The 23,621-nt window shown below is 43.1% G+C and overlaps 1 protein-coding gene across 3 annotated transcripts; it reads left to right on the top strand.

The window, feature by feature from the left end:
- The first annotated feature begins 12,101 nt into the window (after positions 1 to 12,101).
- Positions 12,102 to 22,190, top strand: LOC134195671 (uncharacterized). 3 transcript variants are annotated; one of them, XM_062664736.1, is made up of 6 exons: positions 12,102 to 12,737; positions 12,792 to 12,856; positions 12,924 to 13,053; positions 13,113 to 13,198; positions 20,807 to 21,295; positions 21,496 to 22,190. In XM_062664736.1, exons 2-5 carry the CDS (start codon positions 12,809 to 12,811, stop codon positions 21,167 to 21,169), a joined length of 627 nt encoding a protein of 208 aa, XP_062520720.1. In that variant the 5' UTR covers positions 12,102 to 12,737; positions 12,792 to 12,808; the 3' UTR covers positions 21,170 to 21,295; positions 21,496 to 22,190. The 3 variants fall into 3 exon arrangements, with proteins under 3 accessions (XP_062520720.1, XP_062520719.1, XP_062520721.1); XM_062664735.1 differs by having other exon boundaries at positions 12,102 to 12,856; XM_062664737.1 differs by having other exon boundaries at positions 12,102 to 12,856; positions 12,915 to 13,053.
- Positions 22,191 to 23,621: the final 1,431 nt, after the last annotated feature.

Raw genomic sequence — 23,621 nt, 5'->3', positions numbered from 1 at the left:
TCGTTCCAATGTTTTTGGAGTGTTCCAAACAGTCTTCAGCTGACCAGTATCTTCTTCAATCTCCCATCCTGACTCAACAATATTATTTGGTTCAACATGCTGCTTGTCTGCCTAACTCCAGAGGTGAGCCACCCAAAGAGATCTCCTCCAATGCAATTTCAACGCTCCAGCAGATGCCAGCATCTCATCTTCAAAAGGAATTCTAGCCCAAATTGGATCTCTGATGGCATTGATAAACAGTACATGCTGAGTGTCAGATAACTCTCTACCTCCACAGTCCTTAAACTGTTGTTTAATAGAGCTACATTGAAATGTTGAGCGGTGCTTTTTGAAGTAAGCAGACCCAAAAAGGCGATAAAAGGCATTGATGGACTTGGATGGGTCAGAATCTACTAAAGTGCCGTGACGTTCATGGATGACCCTGTAATAAATAAAGCGTTTTGAAACAAAGTGTTCAAGAATTTTGCTTTGCCCAAACGTGCAAAAATGCAAATGTAATCGCAACCAGTCGTTATAAAAAGCATCTGAAAGACTGATGTCAAAGATTTTTGATCAATATCAGCAAGATCAGGATTTTGAAGGGGTGCCTGTCGCAGACGGTTCAAAAGAAGGACCTTGCTATGACTGAAAGGTGAAGAAAATGAAGATGGTGATAACTGGACAATGACATGTGTATTCCCATATTTCTCCATTAATGAAAGACCTATGTGGTAGGTGTCAGTATCCGGTGAATAAATCAGAATTGTATCTCCCTGTGACTAAATGCAAGTCGCCATACTCTGCTGTCTCCTTCATCATGGTTGCTGTCAAGCATTGGTTCCCGACCAGCCACACCTTGACGTATAATGCTCTATGCTTGACCTCTCATATGACCATCTAATCCTCCTGCTACAATCAACTTTTGCCCATTCTTGAGATAATCTGCACTATCAGAGTGTAGCAGCTTGGTCGAAACGTAATCGATGAGTACTCGTTTCTGCTTCCTGTTGGCAATAAATTTCTGCAAACTTTGAGGAAGAGGTATATCATCCTCAATTGGGATGATCTCAGACGCTTTATCAATTCTATTCAAATCTCTCCCCTTTCGCTCAATTGACTTTGGGATGATTCCAGTGGTGCAGGGATCATCAAGGACTTCAAATATGGAAATAACCACTTACAGAATAGAAATCGAGAGTAGCCTTGAATTGTTTTCATGAAAGATAGCTGTAGAGGTGATGAATAGACAAAGCATTCCATCAAATACTACAACATCTGGTGGAGTCGTTGAGTCAATTGATGTTTCAATGACCCCTGGGTATAGTCTTTCCATTACTGCAGTAGTGTTAGCCTTTACTCCCTTGCATGGAATACCATCTGCATCAGCTAGAGTCCTTGGAAGATCTAGAAATTAACAAGCCCTGCTTGCAGTTGTCGTCCCTGAACAAAGAGTAACCTAGAGTCTTCTTTATACATGTCTGTACAAGCTGATTCTGCTTCTTCCAGATTAATCTTTTGCTTTTCTTAGCACTGGTCTCCCCGGACGTCTTCAGCTTTTTCTTTTGCCTCCTGACTACGCTGGTACTGCGGGTGCTGAGAAACTGGTAATACACATAATGTTTGCATGATATCAATCCTATTTGCCTAAAACTTAGCATGTCCTCCCGTAATCTACTGTCTGCTGCCTCCCCACTAACAAAACGTTTAAGTGGTTTTACAGCAGTGACACCATCTCCATTACTTGGTTCACACTCAAAATCTTTGTGCTGTTTAAAGACATTCTAATATGCTTTTACATTCCCAGTCTATTTTTCTAACACTGACAAGATGGCATGTATGTAGTTGATCCATACTCAGTGGTTCTGCATGGAATGATCTGCTCTTTTATGTTAGCAAGTAAGCCACTTCTGTAGGGTAGGTATCCAGCCAGCTTGGACAAAGTGTTCGGTGTTATTCTTGTAAGGCAGGCCGTTTTTCCCATCTCATGCGATTCATCTAGTGCTACTGATTTCAACTGTGGTCCGCTTATATTGCCCACAAAACCACCAGACTCCAGACTACCAAACACTTCCTCTGAAAACTTTGCAATTCCATATCGATGTTGGGGTATGATGCTTTGGTATGTCAATCGATCAAATGCATGAAATGAAATAGTGGTGTTCTATCTTTTAAGCATGCTATCCTCTGCTTCCGGTTTCCTTTACGTATTGCAAGCCATAATAAAACATAGTTTATCATGTCCTTGTGAAGGTACTTGTCCCAGAACTGAAACGTTTCATTTCTTTGCATGGCTTCTTGTCTGTGTATGAAAAACTTGTCGTAGATCTCTTTGATGGAGACTATCAAGTGCTCCAAATTCACCAATTCTAAAGTCTGTACAGACTGCCAACACTGATATGCAGCAGTTTGTACAGCATTTAGAGTTGTTAAGGCATAATCTGAAGCTAGGATCTGCTTCAACTGGTGGACTTAAACTCCCCACATTTCTGTAACAAAAATCGATGAGTTCTCTTAAAATTAGAGGTTGATTTTAATAAAGTAAGGGTATGCGAGCGGTGTATTGCTGCAGCAAAATTCCTTAATCCGTCATCCCAATAAACTTTCATGATCACAGACTGCATATTCTTGAGGATGTGCCAATCTCCAGGAAATTGCAACACCCATGACAGGTCAAGCTGCACATTTTCTTTAGGTCAACCAGGTGACGATATGTCTTAGCATAAAAAACAACAACAACGTATGACACTCGAGTGCCTACTTCAAATTTCCTGTCTATTAGTTCAAGACATGTCTTGAATGATGTTTGGCAGTCAGCGGGCAAATGAAAGACTCCAAAGTAAATGGCTTGTGTGATTTATACCCTGTACTGCATCAACTTGACCAGGAAAAATAATTTCATGTCTGGTTTGGTTACCCCTACCTTTTTTACAGAATGACACGATCATGTATAAAAAATTTTATCAACCAACATAATTAGCAAATTTTCATCATCCTCTGAGCAAGTGAACAAATCACAAGTCTATGGGATGAATGGGTACAATCTAATATGGCAGTCTAAAGCATGTCTGACAACTACACTCTCTGGTTCCAAAGCTTGAAACGGCATGTTTCTACGTCAAGGCTTCTTAGATACTGCAAATACAAATGTAAGGCTTCCACTGTTGCTCTGACAACTTGCTTCACTATGTTCCAAAACTTGAACAGATACACCATGAAAGCCTCGAGAAGACTTCTCAGCGTACACAGCAACAAACGGGCAGTTTTTGTCAATGTTATCAATAGATGCTGTGCAAAGCGATGACGTATGTATCAGCAATGGACTGTTTTCGTCAATGTTATCAATAGATGCTGCGAAAAACGATGACTGATTTATAAGATCTCTCATTACAAAGGAATTTCTTGAAAAAGCTGGGGCTACTTGAAATCGCTCCAATGTATCTCTGCTGCTAGTGGCTCCAAGTCTATTGAGAATTGACAGAAGTTCTGCAGATCCACTGTAACTGTCAACTACATCAGCAAGAAAATGGTGCAGTGGAAGACTGCAATGGCTATTGACATAGTGAAGCGTAACAGATAGGAAAAAGACACGTTTCAGTAACCGTGTATCGTCACCATAATAAAGTAAGTCACTAACTCGCAAGTGGGTTTCCATAGTCCAGTTTACTTGGCCAGACAAAAAAGTCTCTCTCTCTGTACTAGTCAGAGTCAGCAACACTATGACATTCCACAAAACAGTATCTACATAATTCACAACCTCATTCAGTAAATTGCATAAATATTCGACAAGTCAAACTGTGACAGTTTTTTGGTAGCATCTTGTAACCTAATGTTCATATCGAGGCATACAGGACTTTTATGTCGTTTACCTTCTTTTAGTTCCCTATCCAGATGAAGACAATTTGATCTGTACAAAGCTAACGTGGCATGAAAAGCTGCTAATGGATCACCACCATTGCGCAGAACAATGATGCCCGGTTTTCTTAGAAGATGTCTGTCTGTTTTGATATGGGTATAGAGCAAGTGGTGAAGACTAATTATTAACCTGTTGGCTGTCCTAATGGGAGATTCAGATTGTGTACTCAGAAATGAACAGACAGAACAGAAGTGGTCTCGTGCATCCACTAACAAAAGAGCCACATTTCTAAGAAGGGCATCAAGTACCCAAACTCTTGTCTGAAGAAGAGCTTTCTCCACAATGGTGTCAATTTAATCACCAACAAGGGATTCCTCCTTTCCTGATAGCTCTTTTCTAAGTCGTTTAATGCCATCGTTTGTTGACATCATGTCAGAGTTACTCTTTATCTTGGCAATCCGAAGATGGCTGAAGTAACACCTGAAGCAAAGTGGTGAAGTTTTTGTGACATCTTTTACCACTTGACATGTCTCCCTCAAGTAGGCACTAATCAATGCTGGGTCTGGACAATGTCTAACAATTTTCTGAATACCCATACCACAAATGGTGGACTCAACTTTGCTGGAGTGTACAAACCTACACAAAGCTATTACTAAGCCACACATTGTAAACAAGGCAGTGTGCATAAATACCCACCTGTACAACTGAGAGTGGTGTAATTTACATAATGTTACAACACAATCATCTTGAAAAGACTGAGAGGCAGTACAACTCTCTGGCTACTTCAATTTAAGATGCCTTGAAGCACGCTGACACTGATTCTACATTACAGCCTTTGAATGAGGCACGAATAAAATTTTCAGTACCAAGACCGAGTACAAGGCTTGGGTCATGTTCCAACAAGCCCACGACACATACACTGTCAGACTTAAGATTTTTTGGGTGCAGGATAACTATTTTTCTTGTTGTCATCTCTTCAAAAAGTTTCCCACTTCCTTTACAACGATCGACTACACTTTGGACATAAGCAAGTCTGTATCAAGCTGAGATGACGTCATGATCCACTCATTGAATTCTTCGTTCCAGTTGTCTGGATGACGGAAAATGACTCCATCAGCTCCACAAACACTACATGACACACAATTCCTCCCTAAGTGAACATTCTCTCTCCTCTTCCACCTACTCATTTTAGTGTTGAAAAACACTGAAAAACCTAAGACTATCCTTGCAATACAAATTTTATTGTCAAATTCAGATAATGGCAATAACAGTAGGCATAGTTGTCACCTACCTCTAGCTGTTGCAGTAAATAAAATCCAAGAACTACTGCATGGTAAATGCAACTAAACCAGAAACGCGACCCATATCAAGAAAATCGCTGAACAGACATAAGATAATCAGCTCTAATTGTTGCAAATCGAGACGGTCCAACGCAGAAACGGCGACTGGAACGGCAAAGCGGCATATTCGTGATAAACTAACGTTAGCGGTGTGTGCAAAGTTGCAAACCAAGAGCCTGAAGTGCTCACATTTCTTGATTCTTTTCGCGCTTAGTTAGCTAACACCCTCATTTCAACACTTTTTCATAAAGGACTTATCACATCCGGCAATGACTCCATATGCTCTTCCAAGACTAGAGCACTGCTCTGCTCGCAGGATGAGTTGGTTTAATTGTACCTAAACGTTATGCTTACGTGACACTGCATTACTGAGAACTCTATTGAGTCTGGACGCTTGGTTAGAATCAGATCAGCGTGTGTGCGCTACATTCCTTTTGTGTAGTCTGCAGTCTATACATACAGTGGCGTCGCAGCATGGGCCTTCAAAATCAGGTGAGGTGAAACATCTACGAGACCTTGTCTTCTAATTGTGGGGCCACGTCTTCCCAAGCCCTATTCATGGAGGCCACTGAGTCTGATCACCTCGCTCGTTCTGGTTTTACAGCCGCGTAAAAGCATCATTTTGGTAGAGGGGGCAGAATTTGAGTGACTCTGCACAGCAATGAGTCTAAATGTATCTAAATATATTATTAGTCTTAGCAATGTACTGTATGCATGCAGCACAGCAAAAACACAGGAAACAATTAACCCTAGAGTATTACTGTAGTACATGCTTGTTACGTCAATGTTATCAGTTCCTACGTCTGTCATTCTTGTACATTAAAAATCACCTGACAGCTGGTAAGTTGAGGGAGCCGTGCTCCCAGGCTTCTATTCTCTCCCCGGTTTCTACGCCTATGATAATTGCAGCTATTTAAGCTAATTCTAATCTTTGATCAATAGCCACAAGTAAATGTACTGAACGCAGCTCTAAGGTGACCTGTAGGTTTAAATGTGGCTGCTTGGTTGCGTTTCTAAAGTTACTAGCACCTGTTCAATACACTTCGATTTTATGCCCGGGCGAATAGGAGCTGTGGGCACCCGCTGAAGAGGCCAAGGCCGCGATCATCTTCCTGCCTCACTGCATTAATCTAAAATGCAAAATTTCGTTGCACAAGATAGTGAAATTTGGCCCCCAACCAATCATTTTTATTGAGCCTGCATGAATGCTTGGTTGCAGTCAGATGTGCGCGCTCTACCTCTTCTCCGTGTAAACTGCAGTGCAGTGGCATCGCTGGGCCTTTAAAATCAGGTTAGGTCTAACATCTATGAGACTTTGTCTAATGTCTAAAAGGCTACACTTACTATAATTCAGCGACGCCACTGAGACTGACCTCGCTTGTTCGTGTTGCTAAGAGCATAGGTTTGGTTGAAAGGGGGCACAATTTGCGTGGCTCTACACAACAATAAGTGTTTTTCAACTAATCTAGTATGCTACGCTGGCATGCAACTCTCCCTCCCTCCCTCCCTCCCTCCCTCCCTCCCTCCCTCCCTCCCTCCCTCCCTCCCTCCCTCCCTCCCTCCTTCCCTCCCTCCCTCCCTCCCTCCCTCCCTCCCTCCCTCCCTCCCTCCCTCCCTCCCTCCCTCCCCCTCCCTCCCTCCCCGCTCCCGACGGATAGGGTGTCGCAAGTGTAGTCAGAAGGCTTGACTCTTTGTCTAGTTCAATGTTCCAAAATCCGTTTCTCACATCCAGGAAATTAATTAAATACTTTGGTTTGATTCAGTTCAGGCAATAGGCCTTCCAATGTTGGTAAGAGGAAGTAACTTCGGCTGAACGCTTTATTCACAGGCTTTGGATCAATGCAGGTTCTTAATTTTCCTTTGGTTTATGCACAACAATCAAACTGAATATCCAATCTGTGGGCTTGTCTTTTCTCTGGATAATGTCCATTTTCTCTAGACGTTCTAGCTTCCTTTCCAATTCTGCTTTGACTGATAGTGGTTTCTCCTAGCTAGTAATCTCACTGCTTGTACCGTATCATCAACTGCTAGTTTTAGCTTTCCTTCCAGTCGTCCAACTTGTCCTTATAATACTTTTGGGTATTTGTTCACAATATCTTGCTTTGTCAATCCACCTAGTTTGTGCTTTGCTGCTTTTTCTACCTTCTTCTGCTGAATGGTCACTATCTGTTTTTTCGTATTGTGTACATGTAGTAATTACATTGGTTACTCAGCTTTTGCTACGAATATTGCAAGTGGTGCCTTTTGACAACCACAAATTGTGTGACATAGCTTCTGCCATTCTTTGGGATTCTAACCATTACTTGGCACTTCCCAATAGGTGAAATGGTATTTCCATCATATAGTACTTGTCTTGTTTCCTTTAGATTCTCAACCGTGCTTAGATCAGCTTTCCTTAGGACGTTGCAGGTGGCTTCTGTGTCCAATTGGAATTGTATTCTTTGTCCAGCCACTTCTATTTTTGCATAAATTCGATTTAGATGTTGTCCATCAATGGTGTTGACAGTCTGTTTGTCAGTCAGCGTTAATGTTACGGTATACTCAGTCTGTAAAACGTCACTGCTGTAGGTCTTATCGCTGTCATAGTCGTATTCATTCTTTATGGAATCCATTCTCGTTTGTTTCCGAGGTTTGTAAGGTGCACTTGTCTTTGATTTGCACATGCTTGTGTAGTGGTGCAGTTTGCCAAATGCTCTGAATTGTTTACCGCATGCTTTGCAGTACCTTGCGCCTTTGGACTGCGTCTTGACACAATTTTTGCATTTTTGAGGGGTGCATGCAGTATCTCTCTGGAATTTGCCTCTGGCTTCTGCTGCTTTCTGACTCTACTTTTTGCGTTGCGTTTGCACGGTCTGTACTGTTTCCTTTGCAGTCATCGCTTTCATCTGTTCATTTGTTGATTCGCTTGCTCGGCACGTGTCTAAGCATTCGTGAAGGCTAGGGTTAGCAGGAGTATTCTCACTCTTTTGTCTTTGACACCGACAGCAATTCTGTCTCGCACTAGTTCATCGTGCATTGTTGCAAAGTTGCATGTCTTTGCGAGCTCTTTCAGTGCTGGGAGATCTTTATCAAACATTTTGACTTCTCGCTGCGTTTTCTGGTTAAGAATAGATCTCTCGTAAAATATTTTTGCCTCTCCTAGACAGTACTTTTCCATCATAGCGAGCACTTTGTCCATGTCCAATTTGTCTGTCTCGTTGTCGAACGGTAACAAATTGTACATTCGCAGAGCGTCTGTGCCTATGCAAATGATAAACGCAGCTACTCTACATCTATTGTCTCGTACCTGCCAGTTAGACAAAGATCTTAAAGCTGTTCCATATCTGTCGCCATTCTCGCCAATGCTGCGATAGGTTGTCTTTGACCTCCAGCGGTTTGGGTAGCGGTATTCTACCTTGCATATGGACAGTAAATTCGGCATGCTCGGTTGCTGCTTGCTCCTGCTCCTGCTAAACTACTGGCTGCTCTGGTGGTTGTTCTAGATCTGCTTGTTTTAATACTAATCACTCCTGGCATCATGTAACGTTTGTATATTGCAATACAACGTATAATACATCAATAGCTCAAAGTACAATGCAACCACTTAGGCTAACATCGAGTGAGTGCTAAGAGCTATTCTGCTTTTATATATGTTACTAATCTAAGTATATAAACCACTCCTTGCGATATGTACGGAGCTGCAACGTGACCTGAGAGTTTATAGAGTAGACTGCTTGATTGAGTTTGTAGAGTTGCTTTTTAGAGCATCTGTTCAGTTGTATTTTTGCTACTCTAGAATCTAATGCACGGGAGTAGAAGCGGAGAGAACCCCCAAAGGCTAATAATCTTCCTGCCTTGCAGCATTGCTCCCAAATGCAATAAGGAATAATTATGTTGCACAAAATTGTAACGTTTGGTGCCTAGATATCTTTTAACTGTCCTACGCCTCTGCATGTGCATGAAGAAACTCTTCACAAACAAGGATTTTTGCATACCGTATCTTTTTCGTTTTGATTCCCATTTGTTTATCTAAGATTTGTATATGCGTGTAGAACCACTTAGATAAAACAGCAGTTAGAACGGTGCTGTCCTCAGCTACTATTTCATGAGCAACAAAATTACACCATTGCATCGTACGTATATATTGACCGTTGTCATTGGTGTACAGGACCAGCGGACGGTTATCGAGGCAGTTCTGAAGACAGAGCGGTGCGTGCGCGCGCGCGCGTGTGTGTGTGTGTGTGTGGTACAATAGCTCAGTTGGTTAGAGTCTCATTTTATGGAGCGAAGACATCCGGGACCTTGCAGAGTTGCAAGTCTAAGTCACAGTGATGGCGAGCTGTGGCACAATTTCCTTGGGCAAGAAACTTACACAGAATTGTCCCTCTTGACATAGGAGTATAAATGAGCACTGTACCTTGTCTTTGACTGTGATAGCAAAGGCCTCCGACTGCGACAAAGTACATCAGCCACGGGGGTCCGGGTGGAACTTCGGGTGCCCCACACCACAGTTGGCGTCGCAGTCGGTGCTTCTGCAAGTACCTGGTCAGGTTCCATGAGATTGCTTAGCACAGAAGAATAGAAACACCTGGAAACTTACAGGGTTGCAGGTTCAAGTCAAAGCGATGGCGAGCTATGGCATAATTTCCTTAAGCAAGAAACTTAGACGCAATTGCTTTTCTCGAATCAGGAGTATAAATGAGTATCTGGTCATTGACTAGTGTAGACATGACCGCTGGCTTGGCCCTAACATAATGCAGCCGCTGAGCAGACGGGTACTTGTGAGCTTTGGTGTCCAGACCCAAAGCTGCGCATCGGTCTGTGCCCTTGGATGACTCTGGCCAATCTCCAGATAGATTGTAGCGCTGGTCCTAAGCCTCCACGTAGCGCATAGAGGCCCTGTCTCTAGAGGCAGGAGGAGCTATTTCCGCAACTGACCTTAGTGTTGACGTCATTCACGAATGACGTGGAGGGCTTGAAATTTGTCCATTGTCTATTTGTGTGTTGCTGTAGGTCAATTGGTTAGAGAACGCATTTGGAGAATGAGAACATGCGGGACTTTGCAAGGTTGCAGATTTAAGTCACAGTAATGGCAAGCTATGGCATAATATATATAGGCAAGAAAACTTACACACAATTACTTCTCTTGACTCAGGAGTATAAATGAGTGCCTGGTCATTGACTGGGGTGGACATGACCGCTGGCTTGGCATTAAATAATGCTGCGCACGGGCTATGGTGTCCAGTCCCAGAGCTGCGGCTCTGGCCAAGCTTCAGTTGCGCTGGCTCTAAGCCTACACTTAGCGCATGGAGGTCATGTCTCTAGAGGCAGAAGGAGCTATCTCCGCAGCTGACCTTAAAGGGGAAGTCCAACAAAAATGAACTTAACTTGTATGAGTAGATCTTACCAAGACAAATCGATCGGTATACGTTACTCCGTTGTCTTCGCTTTTGTATACGACAACGAGCGATATTACTGTGACGTGTAACGACCACGCGCCTGCGCCACGCTTCCTGGTCGATTAGGCTTCGCCCACTGCGAACGAATAAATGCGTTTACGGATGACCGCTACAGATATATCGAAAATTCCGAATGTGAATGCGAAGATATTATAAAGATCTGCCTTCTTGCCGTCAGTGGTTCTTCTCTAAAGTAAAATGGTGTCGGTAGAGCTGTTTTCCTGCCAGACTTTAAAGCAGAATTCCTCAATACCACGGCTTACCTAGAGAACGCGCTTGTGCTTGAGTATTTGTTTATCCTTGTTCTTTTAATATCCGAAGAGAAAGGTTCAGCTCGCCGTCTGGCGTGTGCTACAGAGGACGTTCCTATTTTCACATCCTGTCTGCTCACTTTCTTTTGCCGCTGATTGGTAGTTTGTTACAATCCCGGATGTCAAAATAGGATCATCCTCTGTTGCACAGGTCAGACGGCGCGCTGAAAGTTTCTCTTCGGATATTAAAAGAACAAAGATAAACAAAAACTCAAGCACAAGCGTGTTCTCTAGGTAAGCCGTGGTATTGAGGAATTCTGCTTCAAAGTCTGGCGGGAAAACAGCTCTACCGACACCATTTTGCTCTAGAAAGGAACCACTGACGGCAAGAAGGCAGATCTTTAAAATATCTTTGCATTCATATTCGGCATTCTCGATATATCCGTAGCAGTCATCCGTAAACACATTAATTCGTTCGCAGTGGGCGGAGCTTAATCGACAGGAAGCGAGGAACAGGCGCGTGGGCGTTGTACGTCACAGTAACATCGCCCGTTCTCGTTTACAAAGCGAAGATAACGGAGTAACGTATACGATCGATTGATCTTGGTAAGATCTACTCATAAAAGTTAAGTTCATTTTTGTTGGACTTCCCCTTTAAGGTCGACGTCGAATGACGACGAAGGGCTAACATCAATTTGTCCGGCCATTTAATTGTCCAAATGTGTGTGTGTGTGTGTGTGTGTGTGTGTGTGTGTGTGTGTGTGTGTGTTTGTGTGTATACACCAGAAAACTTGACTGCAGCTGCAAATGAAGTTTGCAATATCTGTCGTCGAGTATGTCGTTAGAATTCAACTCTGCACATGAACGTGATCACCAAGACAAGTTATAAACAACTGCTGAACGGAAGTCGTAATCACATTGTTGTGTAATGAAAAGCCGTAGAGAAGTGTGTGTGAGTGTGTGTGTGTGTGTGTGTGTGTGTGTGTGTGTGTGTGTGTGTGTGTGTGTGTGTGTGTGTGTGCGTATGTGCGTGTGTGCGCGCGCAAGTGTGTATATGTATGTCCGTGCGTGCGTGCGTGCGTGTGTGTGTGCGTGCGTGTGTGTGTGTGTGTGTGTGTGTGTGTGTGTGTGTGTGTGTCTGTGTGTGTCTGTGTCTGTGTCTGTGTGTCTGTGTCTGTGTTTGTGTCTGTGTGTGGGTGTGTGGGTGTGTGTGTGGGTGGGTGGGTGGGTGTGACCGGCTTTGTGTTTACTACCGGAGCATTTTATCTGCATAGTGAAGTGTTTCTCATGTTTTCACGAAAAGTATATGACACTCTAATCTAATCAATTCTTGCTAAACATGATAACGAAACAGAATAGGAGAGGACAAAATAGAATGCCTACAGTATGTTGATAAAAATCTAAAACGGGTGAGAAATACGAGAAACTGTATAGTTACATACGTACCGGTCAACTGCATTTTTTAAATCGGACAATTTTTCTAGCCACTCTGTTAGTTTCCGGAAACGTAGTGACGTTTTCGTACTTAATATTTACAGGCACTTTGTTTCGTTGTTCCTAGCACGGTCTGACAACAGTAACCATAGAAGGGTTGTAGTTTTTGGCGACTCCAGCTGTCGCTTGAATGCTCTCAACCACTGAATACACAATAGCGAGACGTGTGCAACTCCAAGAAGAGAACTAATTAACGGAAAAGCAGGCTTGGTGGGTCACGTGACGTGATGTAACGTCGTTTAGCCGGCTATTTGCTGTTTATTGATTGACCGTCACTATACAAGCCGGCGCTAAGAGAGTATCGTGTAGATTGACAATAAGGTGTTGCTGTTAGAGGCGGAGACTTAGATAACAAGAGAGGCTGCACACAGTGCCACTGCATGTAAGCTCTATGACACATACAGCTCTTTCATTTCTCGCAATCTCTTGCTCACAGCTGTTATTTGCACGACGATGAGGAAGGTTTATGTCATTGGCTTTGCTACTGTTTTTCTTTGTCAGGTATAGAACTCTTTTCTTACACAGTGGTTCTATGTGTATCTAGACTCAATGTGTTAAGCTTGAGTAGACTTTTGGCGGTAAGAACCTGTTGAAGGGATGGGATTTTGCAAACATGTCTGATTGGCAAAAACTGGAGGCTGATGCGTCCTTTTACGATGCTCGCTGTACACAGAAAGAAAATACATTTGAAGAGTTAGGTATGAAATTGTTTCTTAGATGATGAGTTAAAGCTGTAAGACGTTAATTCTAATTCTAGACTATTGCGATTGTGATTCGATATCGTCGCTCATCATGATTGATCCAATGAAGACCTATGAATTCTCCATTTTCATCCATTCATCGGTAAGGAACGCATACGTTTGTTCTGTTCGTATTTACTGACGCTTGTAGCGGATCAGTCTGTGGAAATTTATACTAAATCAGTTGTCATGCTTTAATACAAAGAAGAAGAAAACTAGTGGCAAGCAGGTAGGCAAATTCCATTGCATGTGTAGCCTACAGGTTATCGTCAGATGCATTTAGCTAAAACCCTACAATTGGCCTTCGTTTTCATTGGCGCTCCGGCCGATTTCTTCCATTGGGTTCCTGCCAATATAGACGGTCTCCTACGTTACCGGTTGTTGCAGACACAAATTTGTAACATTTGTTTAGTGTTTCATAGTATATGAAGCCGTACGAAGCCTGTGTGTAAAGACAATGACGATCAAACGCACATGCTGGTCACGCCCACTTCCAATGCGGGTTGCATCCTGTACACGAGTTTGCCAAGCCTAATATAGCAGCTGCAAAACATGCAAAACTCGCGTACAGCAACGCGCATTTGTAGTGGACGTGGCCAGCGTCAGTCTTTGATTGTCATGATTGTCTTCACACACACGGCTTTGAACAGCGTAGTAGAAAACAGCCAAAAAGGTGTTACAAACCTGCGTCTGCAACTACGGTAACGCAATAAACCGTTTATCGGCTAGCTGAAGCCGATTATTGGGAAATGCACAGAACCCGCCTATCAACTCCGTTTGTGCCAATGACTGCATGCGTGTGGAACTTAAACGTTGAAGATCTATTAATAATACAAGCATTTTCATGCACCGTTTGTGCAAATGTGAAAAGAAGGACAAAGAATAGAGGTGCTGCTACCAGATAAAGAGAGTGTATGAGATGTACCTCGTACGCATGCAATTAGGGTGTGAGAAAACGCACGTCATAAGCGGATACAGGCGAGGCCCATGGGCACGTGCCCCTATAAAACGTCTTTACCTATCTAAAATACCTGCAAGTGCGCATTCTCATTGTACCAGACACACCCACAACTCGGTTTTGTACTCCCCCGTCAAGAAATTCTGAATCTGTCATTGCCTAGACGCGGGCCCAACGTCTTTGACCACAACACGCAAATCTCATTGTGGTACATGTATACTGTGCCTCACGTGAGAGTCTCTACACATAGAAAGTGGAATCTAGGGGACAAAACGAATTGAAAGATTTGCTATTCGAGAACTGTTACGTACAGTGAGTGTATATGCCTGCAGATGCTCATCTAGAGGCGGTTCATCAGCAATATTTCTACTATTGATAGTGACGACTAGTCACTGTGTCTAGGAATGTCTAGGGTGTCAATGGATAAGCTCGTTTACTCCATCTGTCTATCTTGGCTCAGAAGCACACAAAAAACCAATAAAGCATTACTAAAGTCTTCTTCTTTTCTTCTCGATGCATGTGTGCAAAGTTTCAACCTCTTGTTATTTTAAATGTATTTGTATTAGTTAATGAGACCGCAATTTCGTCTGACTAGCTTTCTTCAGAAGAGTTTTCTCCTTAATTCCGCACGGTTTCTCTGATTAAACTGGTTACGTTTATTATTTGCAAACTATCCTGGGAAGAAGCTAATTTTCGTTTGCGATTGGTTCGAAAATACGGCTATCATAAGACAACGAAGGCAAGGAACCACGTCTAATCTCTCTGCTGCGCGCGCGGAAGGCCTATCTAAGAAAATGCTCTCAGCGGCTACAAATTGTCCAAGACATGAACTTGAAACTGAGTGCAACTGACGAAAGCACACTTCAAATGCTCTCAAAAGATGTCAGTTAGACTTTCCTAGGCTAGCATCTGACGGCTTGTGTTAGCCTCGTACCAGACCCTCTCGCGCCGTCGTGTTCGTTTCCCGTGTAACACGACTACGCCGGAGAGGGTCTGGAATCATACCGTCTACTTTCTTCACCTAGTGTCACCCCACGTCACCAAAGTCAACACTTTCATGCTCTTAGTTAATTATGAAGCTATCCTTCCATCAAAGTTATGCTAGCTTTGATATCCGATTGCATACATTCATTGTTTACATTTCGTTCCTGTAGCTGCATGGGAAGGGATTCATTTTGCTGCATGAAATAAGATTTATTCACACGATCCTAAGCTCGATTCACGGTATCTGAAGCTGAGTGTTATGAGGTCCAATGTGATTCGATCAGCAATACGTAACTTGGTATATAATAGGATGCACTAGGCGCCGCTCTATTACTGTGCTAGGCTACGAGAACAATACGAATCGGAAAACTTGTGTACGATTCGGAAACATCTGAAGCTTGGCAGTGCGTGCCGTCAAACACGATTTTAACTATAACTTCCGCTCTAGAGTCTCTTGGAGAGAAATCCTCTTTCCCAGAGAGTTGGCCAATACGTAGAGCTTGCGTAAAGACATGATAACAACATTGAAAGGAATCAAGTAGAGTACGAATGGAAGGTCGAGTCTGTTGCAAGACATTCCCTGTGACACATGAGAATAACTATTATACTAATCCTATTAGTAGCCAGAGGCTTGGTGACCTACGAGCTAATTTGATCATGTAGTAGCATAAGCGGTAGGTGGTATGATCCCAGACCCTCTCCGGCGTTGTGGTGTTATACGGGAACGGGACACAACGGCGCGAGAGGGTCCGATATGATGCTAGCTTGTGTAATTAGATTTATCGGCATCACGGAGCACCGACTATACGTACGCTAGTTTGAAGTCCTCGGAGCAACGTCTAACACACTGGTTTCACTCCGCTAATGAAAATGCTCATTCTTTGTAGTTTGGGTTTATTCTGAGGCACCCTGTAAACTGTATTCACCGAGTACAGTTTATGCAAAAAGTGGACTAACTAAATGTATGTTAGCAGGAATGGCTACACAAATTAGCAAAAAACAAACAAAAAAGTGTGGATGGTTCAATACTGTACCAAATTGAGGGTGCCATAACTAGCTCACCGTTGCAGAAAATTGCAACACAGTGTGAGTTAGTCATTATTGTGTATTACAACTTATAACAGAACTACCGTACACGTGTCTAGCTGTAACAAACGTAACACTGTATAAACAAGTTTCCCGTATAACCTATCTAATACCACTTATGTAACATCAACACAAAATTTTCTTTCCTTCTCAGGTTAAGTCTGATATATCATAGTCCTCTAACCAACGTGGTTGAGACCTGATATTCTAAGACTTCCTAACACTACTGGTAGCCTTAATTTTTTTGTATAATTTTTACTTGGCCTGATTGTCTGATGTCTTCCTGATCAGTAGTCTCTTCCATAATAAGCTGCCTTTGAAAATTGCCATTCTCGTAACCCATTTCCACGTCTTTGTCATTCCCTCTTTGCTGTGCTTTGACAAGTCGGTTTGCATGCCACTTTCTCCTTCACTCAGCAAGTAGGTATCAGAACCTGTTCTTCTCAGCACCTGAGGTGGCATTTTTAAAACGCCAATCAATTTGTGTCCCAGAAACAGGTTGCTTAATCCTAACCCAACTACCAGGCTGAAACTGAGATGGTTGAGCTTTACGCCTACGATCTTTATACTGCTTCGTTCGCTGCTGACGCTGTTCCGCTTTTCGTGCCTGTTCTTCTCTTCCTGTTTGTCTGTTGATCGACTCTGCTTTGAATCCTCCTTTCAGTATGGCGGTAGTAACTTCAACAACGGTTGTCGTAACTTACGTTCCACCATCAGCTCTTCTGAAGATTTTCCTGCGACTGAGTGAGCCATCGTTCTGTAATGAACTAGTATACGCCTCAGTGCGTCAACCATAGATTTTTCTCTTGTCAGTTGTGCCTTTAAGCCTTGCTAATTACCGGTTAAACTTCTCCACACCCGCATTACTCTGTGGATAGTATACAGGGTAGTGGTAACGTGCCAAACTCCGTGACCCTTAAGCCATTGCTCGAACACGTAAGATCTGAATTTAGGTCCACTATATTGGTGAGTTAGATAAAATCGGCAAAACCCATCGGACGAATAGATCTTCCAGGAAGGAAATCAAATCCAATACCCGTACCTGCGCGGTTAAGCAAATTTCCGACCATTTCGAGTAAAGATCGTGCACGACTATGAGAAACCTGTGCTTTAGTGGTGCTATAACTAATTCCCCAACAATATCGATTTGACAAGTCACGGTCCCTTTGCCATGTGTCAGTTGAATAGGAGCTACTCTCGGATGGCATAAATTTCCGCTTACGATGCATTGTTTGCAGTTTGTCACAAGCTGTTCAACTTGTCGATGCAAAGCCGGTACCACAAAAATCTCTACATCGTTGCTTTTTACGCACAATACCCAAAAGGCCTTTATGGGCTAATTCCAGGACACGTCTCCGCAGTGCTCCTGGGACTATCACTCTTGCTCCACGCCTTACACAGCTAGACTCTGGGCCCAAAGGTGCATACTCTCCTCTGGCTGCCAGTATGCCCGAAGATGACGATGGTTGAGATGGCGGTGGTTGAGATGGCGATCTTTTTCGCGCATACGGCAAGACTTGTGCCAGCTGCTCGTCTTCTTGAGAAGCCACTTCTACTAGTTCTGCCGTTCGTTATTCCCGGGCTTCACTCCTCTGACATCAGGACACACTTCTCATTTTCTAATAGTTCCAGAATCTGTTTCTCTACTGCTGCTGGAAAGCGTAACAACAAATCTGCTACCTGGTTGTAGTGACCTGGCGTATACTCCATTCCAAATAAATATCTACACAGTCTCCCCGTCAACGATGAAGCCGTAATGGGCTGTGGAAAGGAGAGAAAGAAGTGCCTGGTTGTCAGTTTGTAGTCGAAACCGCCGTCCATATAAAAACAAGTGCTACTTCGTCACGCCCACACACATGGGAGTACCTCTCTTTCCCGGGCCGAGTACTTCTTCTGCCGAAGAGAGTGCCCTGGCCGCAAATGCTATAGGGCGCTCCACTTCTTTTTTTCTTCTTTGACAACACTGCCCCAATAGCCGTCGCTGAAACATCACATGTAACGAGTGCAGTAGGTTTTGATAAAAATGGACAAGAATCGACGCTGACGTAATGTGTTGCTTGAGTTGATGAAAGACAGATTGGCACTCTCTCGACCACGCCCATGGTGCACCCTTCTTGAGAAAGCAGCAAAGTGGCTCACTTGTTCTCGCATAGTCTTGCAAGAAACGCAGATTGTAATCCGTCATGCCCAGAAAGGTACTCAGATCTGAAACCGACTCCGGTGGTGGTAAGCGGAGAATGGCCTCCACTTTGGATGGTAACTGGGCGATATGCCCTTACTCAATATGTAATGACCAACAAACCGGATTTCTGCCACTCCTAGCAGACATCTCTCGTTGTTCACCGTCAACTGTTGACGTGCTAGTCTCTGAAAAACTTGATCTAAACGCTCATCGTGTATTTTCCTATTAGGACCGTGGACGACGATATCGTCCATGTAAATGGCTACTCCTGGTATCCCGGCAGAAACCGACGTCATAATTGTTTGAAAGTTCTCGGCGCTGATGATAGCCCGAATGGCTTGGTCGGAACTAAAAACTCTTACGTGAGTCACAAAAGCTGTAATGAGAATTTTCTGCCATAGGCAAATATCGTTGTTTCAAATCAAGCTTGGAGAACACGGTGGACCCGTGGAACTTCGCTGTCATGTCTTCGCTGTTGGTAATGCGTGTCTTCCCGGTATAACCGCCTTGTTAACCGCACGTAAGTCCAAACAACCTAATTCCACCCGAATTCTTGCGAACTACAACTGTGTTAGAGCTATGGTAATGAATCTATTTTCTCGATAACACCAGCTTCCTCCCATCGGTGTAACCCAGCTGCTACGTTGTCCTTATCACCAATGGTAATCTCCGCAGTAACTGCAGTACTGGTACTGCAGAAGGATTCAGCAGAGTACGATTCTGGAAATACCGTGCCATCACTAGTCACAAAAGTAATGTAGATCACTTGCTCTCTTAATGACCACCCCATTGATTATCATCTTGCAGGGTCTGTACCGCACTAAATTTCTTCTGTGCTTGACGTCGTTTCACTAGTTGGCCCACACAAATTGGGAGTCCCAGGGCTTAAAAAAGATCCAGACCGATGATGTCCGTACCGGCCTTAACCACATAGAAAAACAAAAAAATCATGCCAAGAGGAGGAATTGGCGATCTTCTATATCCAAGTAAACGGCGATCTGGTGGGTGCAGTCGAAAACTAGATAGACCTTAAAAATATGTTGCTGTCGACAGCACTGAAGCCTTAGCACAAAGATCAATCACCATGGAAACTGTTGTCTTGCCCAGCTGGCAATCACATCTCTTGTAAGCTACACTGCCGGATATCGATTCCTTGACAACATTCAATAAAACCGGTTCAAACTAAAGAAGAGAGTCTTCTTATGTTACGCTCTGAACGCCTGTCGAAGTACTTGACCTACAACATCTTGCATAATAGACCATCTGGCCGCATTCCTTCATTTCTGCCCTTGCATGGCAGGTGAAACTCTTATGCAGTGGAAAACCGCTGTTCCCACACTTCTGAGAAGTTGAGCCAAAACTCTGATAGTGTAAATAGCTAGGACGATGTGTGTTTGATTGTACTTGGGCACTGCTTCTGACTTACATGTGACAGAGCTCTGTCTGACTAGGTGGTTTTCTGCCGATAACAGCTTCTCTGACGCCAACGTCTGCATCATCTCTGAATCATGCCGGGCGTCCTCTACTTGCATAGCCAAGGCTAATGCGGTCTCTCAACGTAAGGCTCTCCACCTCCATAAGCAACCGGTTTCGAATCTAGGAAAGTGTCGGTTTCTCAATCAGCTGATCTCGGATCATTTCATTCGTCGAGTCTCCAAACTTGCATGTTGCCACCAACGTACAAAGAGTGAAAACATACTGTCGAACTGACTCTCCCGAAAGTTGAGCTCTTTGCCGGAAATGAAAATGTTCCACCATGGCATTTTATACGACGTCCGAACTCCTGAGTCAAGTCAACAGCGTACGTAGTTCCTCATAGGAGGCCACCGATCTGGCCGTGCCCATAACTCTCTGCCCTTCGAGATCAAGGCAGCGTATGAGCAGCACACGCAATCGCGGACTACCTGCCCCTTAGCTCGTCGACGATTCCAGCCGCTATGACGTATAACGCCCCCAACCAATGTTTCCAGAGAACCGACGGCTCTTCGGGTGTCTGTAAGAGCGGTGGAGGCGGGTGGAGTGCCAACTACGCCATCCTTGCCAATATTGTGGATTACAACTTATAACAGAACTACCGTACACGTGTCTAGCTCTAACTAACGTAACCCCGTATAACAAGTTCCCCTTATAACCTATCTAACACTGTTCATCTAACCCCAACACAACAGTTATGCCACCCTTAATTTGGTACCGTATTTAACAATCTACTTGTTTGTTTGCTTTTTGCTGATTTGTATAGCCATTTATAATGTTTTGTATCTTTATCTATAAATTCTGATCTGTCTGTCCGTCTGCAACATCAATTATGCCAGACTGCCTGGACATATGTAATTATCACAAAACCGTATAAAACTGAGTTCCACACTACAATGCAAATATACACGCTCCGCGTTGAATGTGTGTATTTTCGCTTGTTCGCATGCATTTTGTTTTATTCTGTAAAGTTAAGATATACGTTTCAAAATAATTAAGGTCCGTAAAATACTTTACATGTGCTTTAGGGAAGAATTATGATAAACTACTTTGGCTTCTTTGTTTATGACAACAACGGGAACAAAATAGAGGGTAGCTGGAGTAGGCCGTATTTCAGAAACTCATATGATTATCGTGATTATGAGTCGTGGGATCGATGGAGAGCATATATTCTTCCTCGTCACATTCCAGACACTGACAGTGATGGTCAACCTGATACCCAAAACTATATGACTAATGGAAAAGACTGGATATGGCCAACTAATGCTAGTTATGTTGCTTTACGATTGGATCCTGTCATTACGGCACTGGCCGTCTTGTGCCAAATCGAGCACGCAGACATTTCACAGACGCTGCAGGAGAGACGTGGTTTTGGTTTTCCATGGTTATAGAAATTGAACAGCCATTGTCAATTCTGTTTTCTGATCCCCGTCATCCAAATATGAGAATGTTTAACATATCAAATTTTCAAGACTGGTCAAGTAGGGCAGACTACAGTGGGATAGCATTTGTAAACGGTAAGGCGACAGAGATTGCAACACACGCACACGCGCGCGGCACACACACACAAACACACACACACACACACACACACACACACACACACACACACACACACACACACACACATGCACACATACACACACAGCATGGTATGTAGACATCGTGTAATTATCTAACTAACTAAAGATAATACTATTCTGTAATGTCGACGTAGGCAAACACACTCGTATAGCAAGAGCCACAGAGCAATATCAATATTGTTACTATCCGTGGGGCATTACACGCCAATTTCCGATTGATCCCAACAATACATACGAATTCAGTATCTGGTTGTTGAGTACAGGCAAAGATCTGAACAACTTCCTTGGCTTTCAAGTCTATGACGTGGCATTCAATATCCTTAATGTCAACGGCACAGACAAACCATACTTCAAAAGAACCGAAAATGATCCACAAATGTGAACACGGTGGAACGGATTTGTAGTTCCAGCAACAACTGATCCAAACGACATTCCCTCTTATTACAGCAACGGTGTAAGCTGGCAATGGCCACCTAATTCTATGTATGCCCAGCTGAGGTTTGGCACTTGTTACGGTGATGGAGACTACAAAGGAGAGACTTACTTTGCTTACCCTCAGGTTGTAGACTTTGATCTACAGCCATAGACAGAAACATTAAACGTCTATCATGCTTGTCTGTCTTTCTCGAACAGCAGTAAACCGTTTCGTTTGTGTTTGTAGTTTGTGCTATGATGGAAAAATGAAAGTTAGCACAATTAGCTTTTGTAGCACGTGTCATGACTTGGTATTGTGTTTTAGCAACAGTACAAGTAGTTGTATCATTGCACATGGACGGATAGCTTTTATACATGCTATCAAATTAAAGACCACAATTATAACTAGTTTCATTCTCTTCTCAGCCATTCCGGAGTTTTCTAAAGTTTTTCGTTGATGCATATTAGTAGCAGAACTACATTTGTAGCAGAGACACTCGTGGGCGGTTTCAGAAGAAATAAAATTATATTCCGGAAATAGTTGTGATCACGCTGCTGCCGCCAATGCAAAGACCAGCCAAGAAAATGATAGAAGTCTTCTCTTCGAAAATGTTTCGTACAACACAATCCAATAAATGGATAGTTTCCCTGCTTTCTTTTGCTAACAGTGTTTTCACACATTGTGCTGCATGTTTTCTGTACATTGGTAATAACACTTGTTTCTTTAATTTGACTTTTGAGTGAAGAGTGTTGGAAGTGGAATTGGTCATTTCCTCAAACTGCATGACGTTGATCATATTACTGGGTGTTTCAAATATTATGTTCCGGTATCATAGGAAATTTGTCATCTCCCGAGCCATATTCACTAGAGATCCCTTCCGGGGGGGTTGCATCCTCGAACCGTATATACTAGAGAATTTGGCAACCTAGGAAGTTTGGTATCCCCCAAACCGTATTTTCTAGGAAATTTGGAATCCCTGAGCCGTACTTCCTAAAGAATTTGACATCCCACGAGCCGTATTTTCTAGAGCATTTGGCATGCCACGAGCCGTGTAATATATGTTATGAGAATTTCGCATATCTAAAAATGAGACATTGTAAATCTCAGTTTATAAACTGGGTTTTTGTTATAATTTCTAACAAATAAACATGTTAAAAATCGCGTGTTGATTTTCTAATTTCGACTGAAAACGTCCATTTAATTAACTTTGCTAAAGCAAGTTACTCTGTACCGTCTAGCTTATAGCCACAGTGTTCTTACAAGCAGTTGTTACAGTGCACAATTAGTCACTTCGTTGTGGTAGATGTTGAAGAGACAACCAACGTGAAAGCAGTCCTCACAGTTTTGACAGGCACGATATCATTACACATGCGTTTTCTAGGCATCAAACAATTGCCAAAAATTTCTAGGTATGTATAGGTACGGCGAAGTCTAGAAGTGCGTCTAACAGTTGTTTGGTTTGCGGAAAACCTGTCATTTTCTTCTGATGCAAACATGTGTAGAGATACTCCCTCATTCGTGGTTGGTCGAACTTCAGGCTTGCTACATCATGGTCTACAGAGCTATACGTACAGCAAATGCAATATCAAATACTACACAATAGTCAACAACGCCTCCCCTCTGCTGTCGAACAAAAGGGCAATTCAACGTTTACATTGTCTAATTCAAGCTACATGCATGTATACAATTGACCACCTGTGCAGTGCTATGCATGGCTCTAGATAGGTGCGTTTGGTCGCAATGCATGCATTATGTAGCTAATCGATCAGTCGGCTGACGAACTACCCATGTGCTTACAATGAGTCGTAGCGCGGCGACGACATACGGTCATGTGCCACTGCAACA

Source organism: Corticium candelabrum, chromosome 20 (assembly GCF_963422355.1).
Source record: "Corticium candelabrum chromosome 20, ooCorCand1.1, whole genome shotgun sequence".
Classification (NCBI taxonomy): domain Eukaryota; kingdom Metazoa; phylum Porifera; class Homoscleromorpha; order Homosclerophorida; family Plakinidae; genus Corticium; species Corticium candelabrum.
The sequence above is the reverse complement of the archived record's forward strand: the minus strand, read 5'-3'. Positions and strand labels throughout refer to the sequence as shown.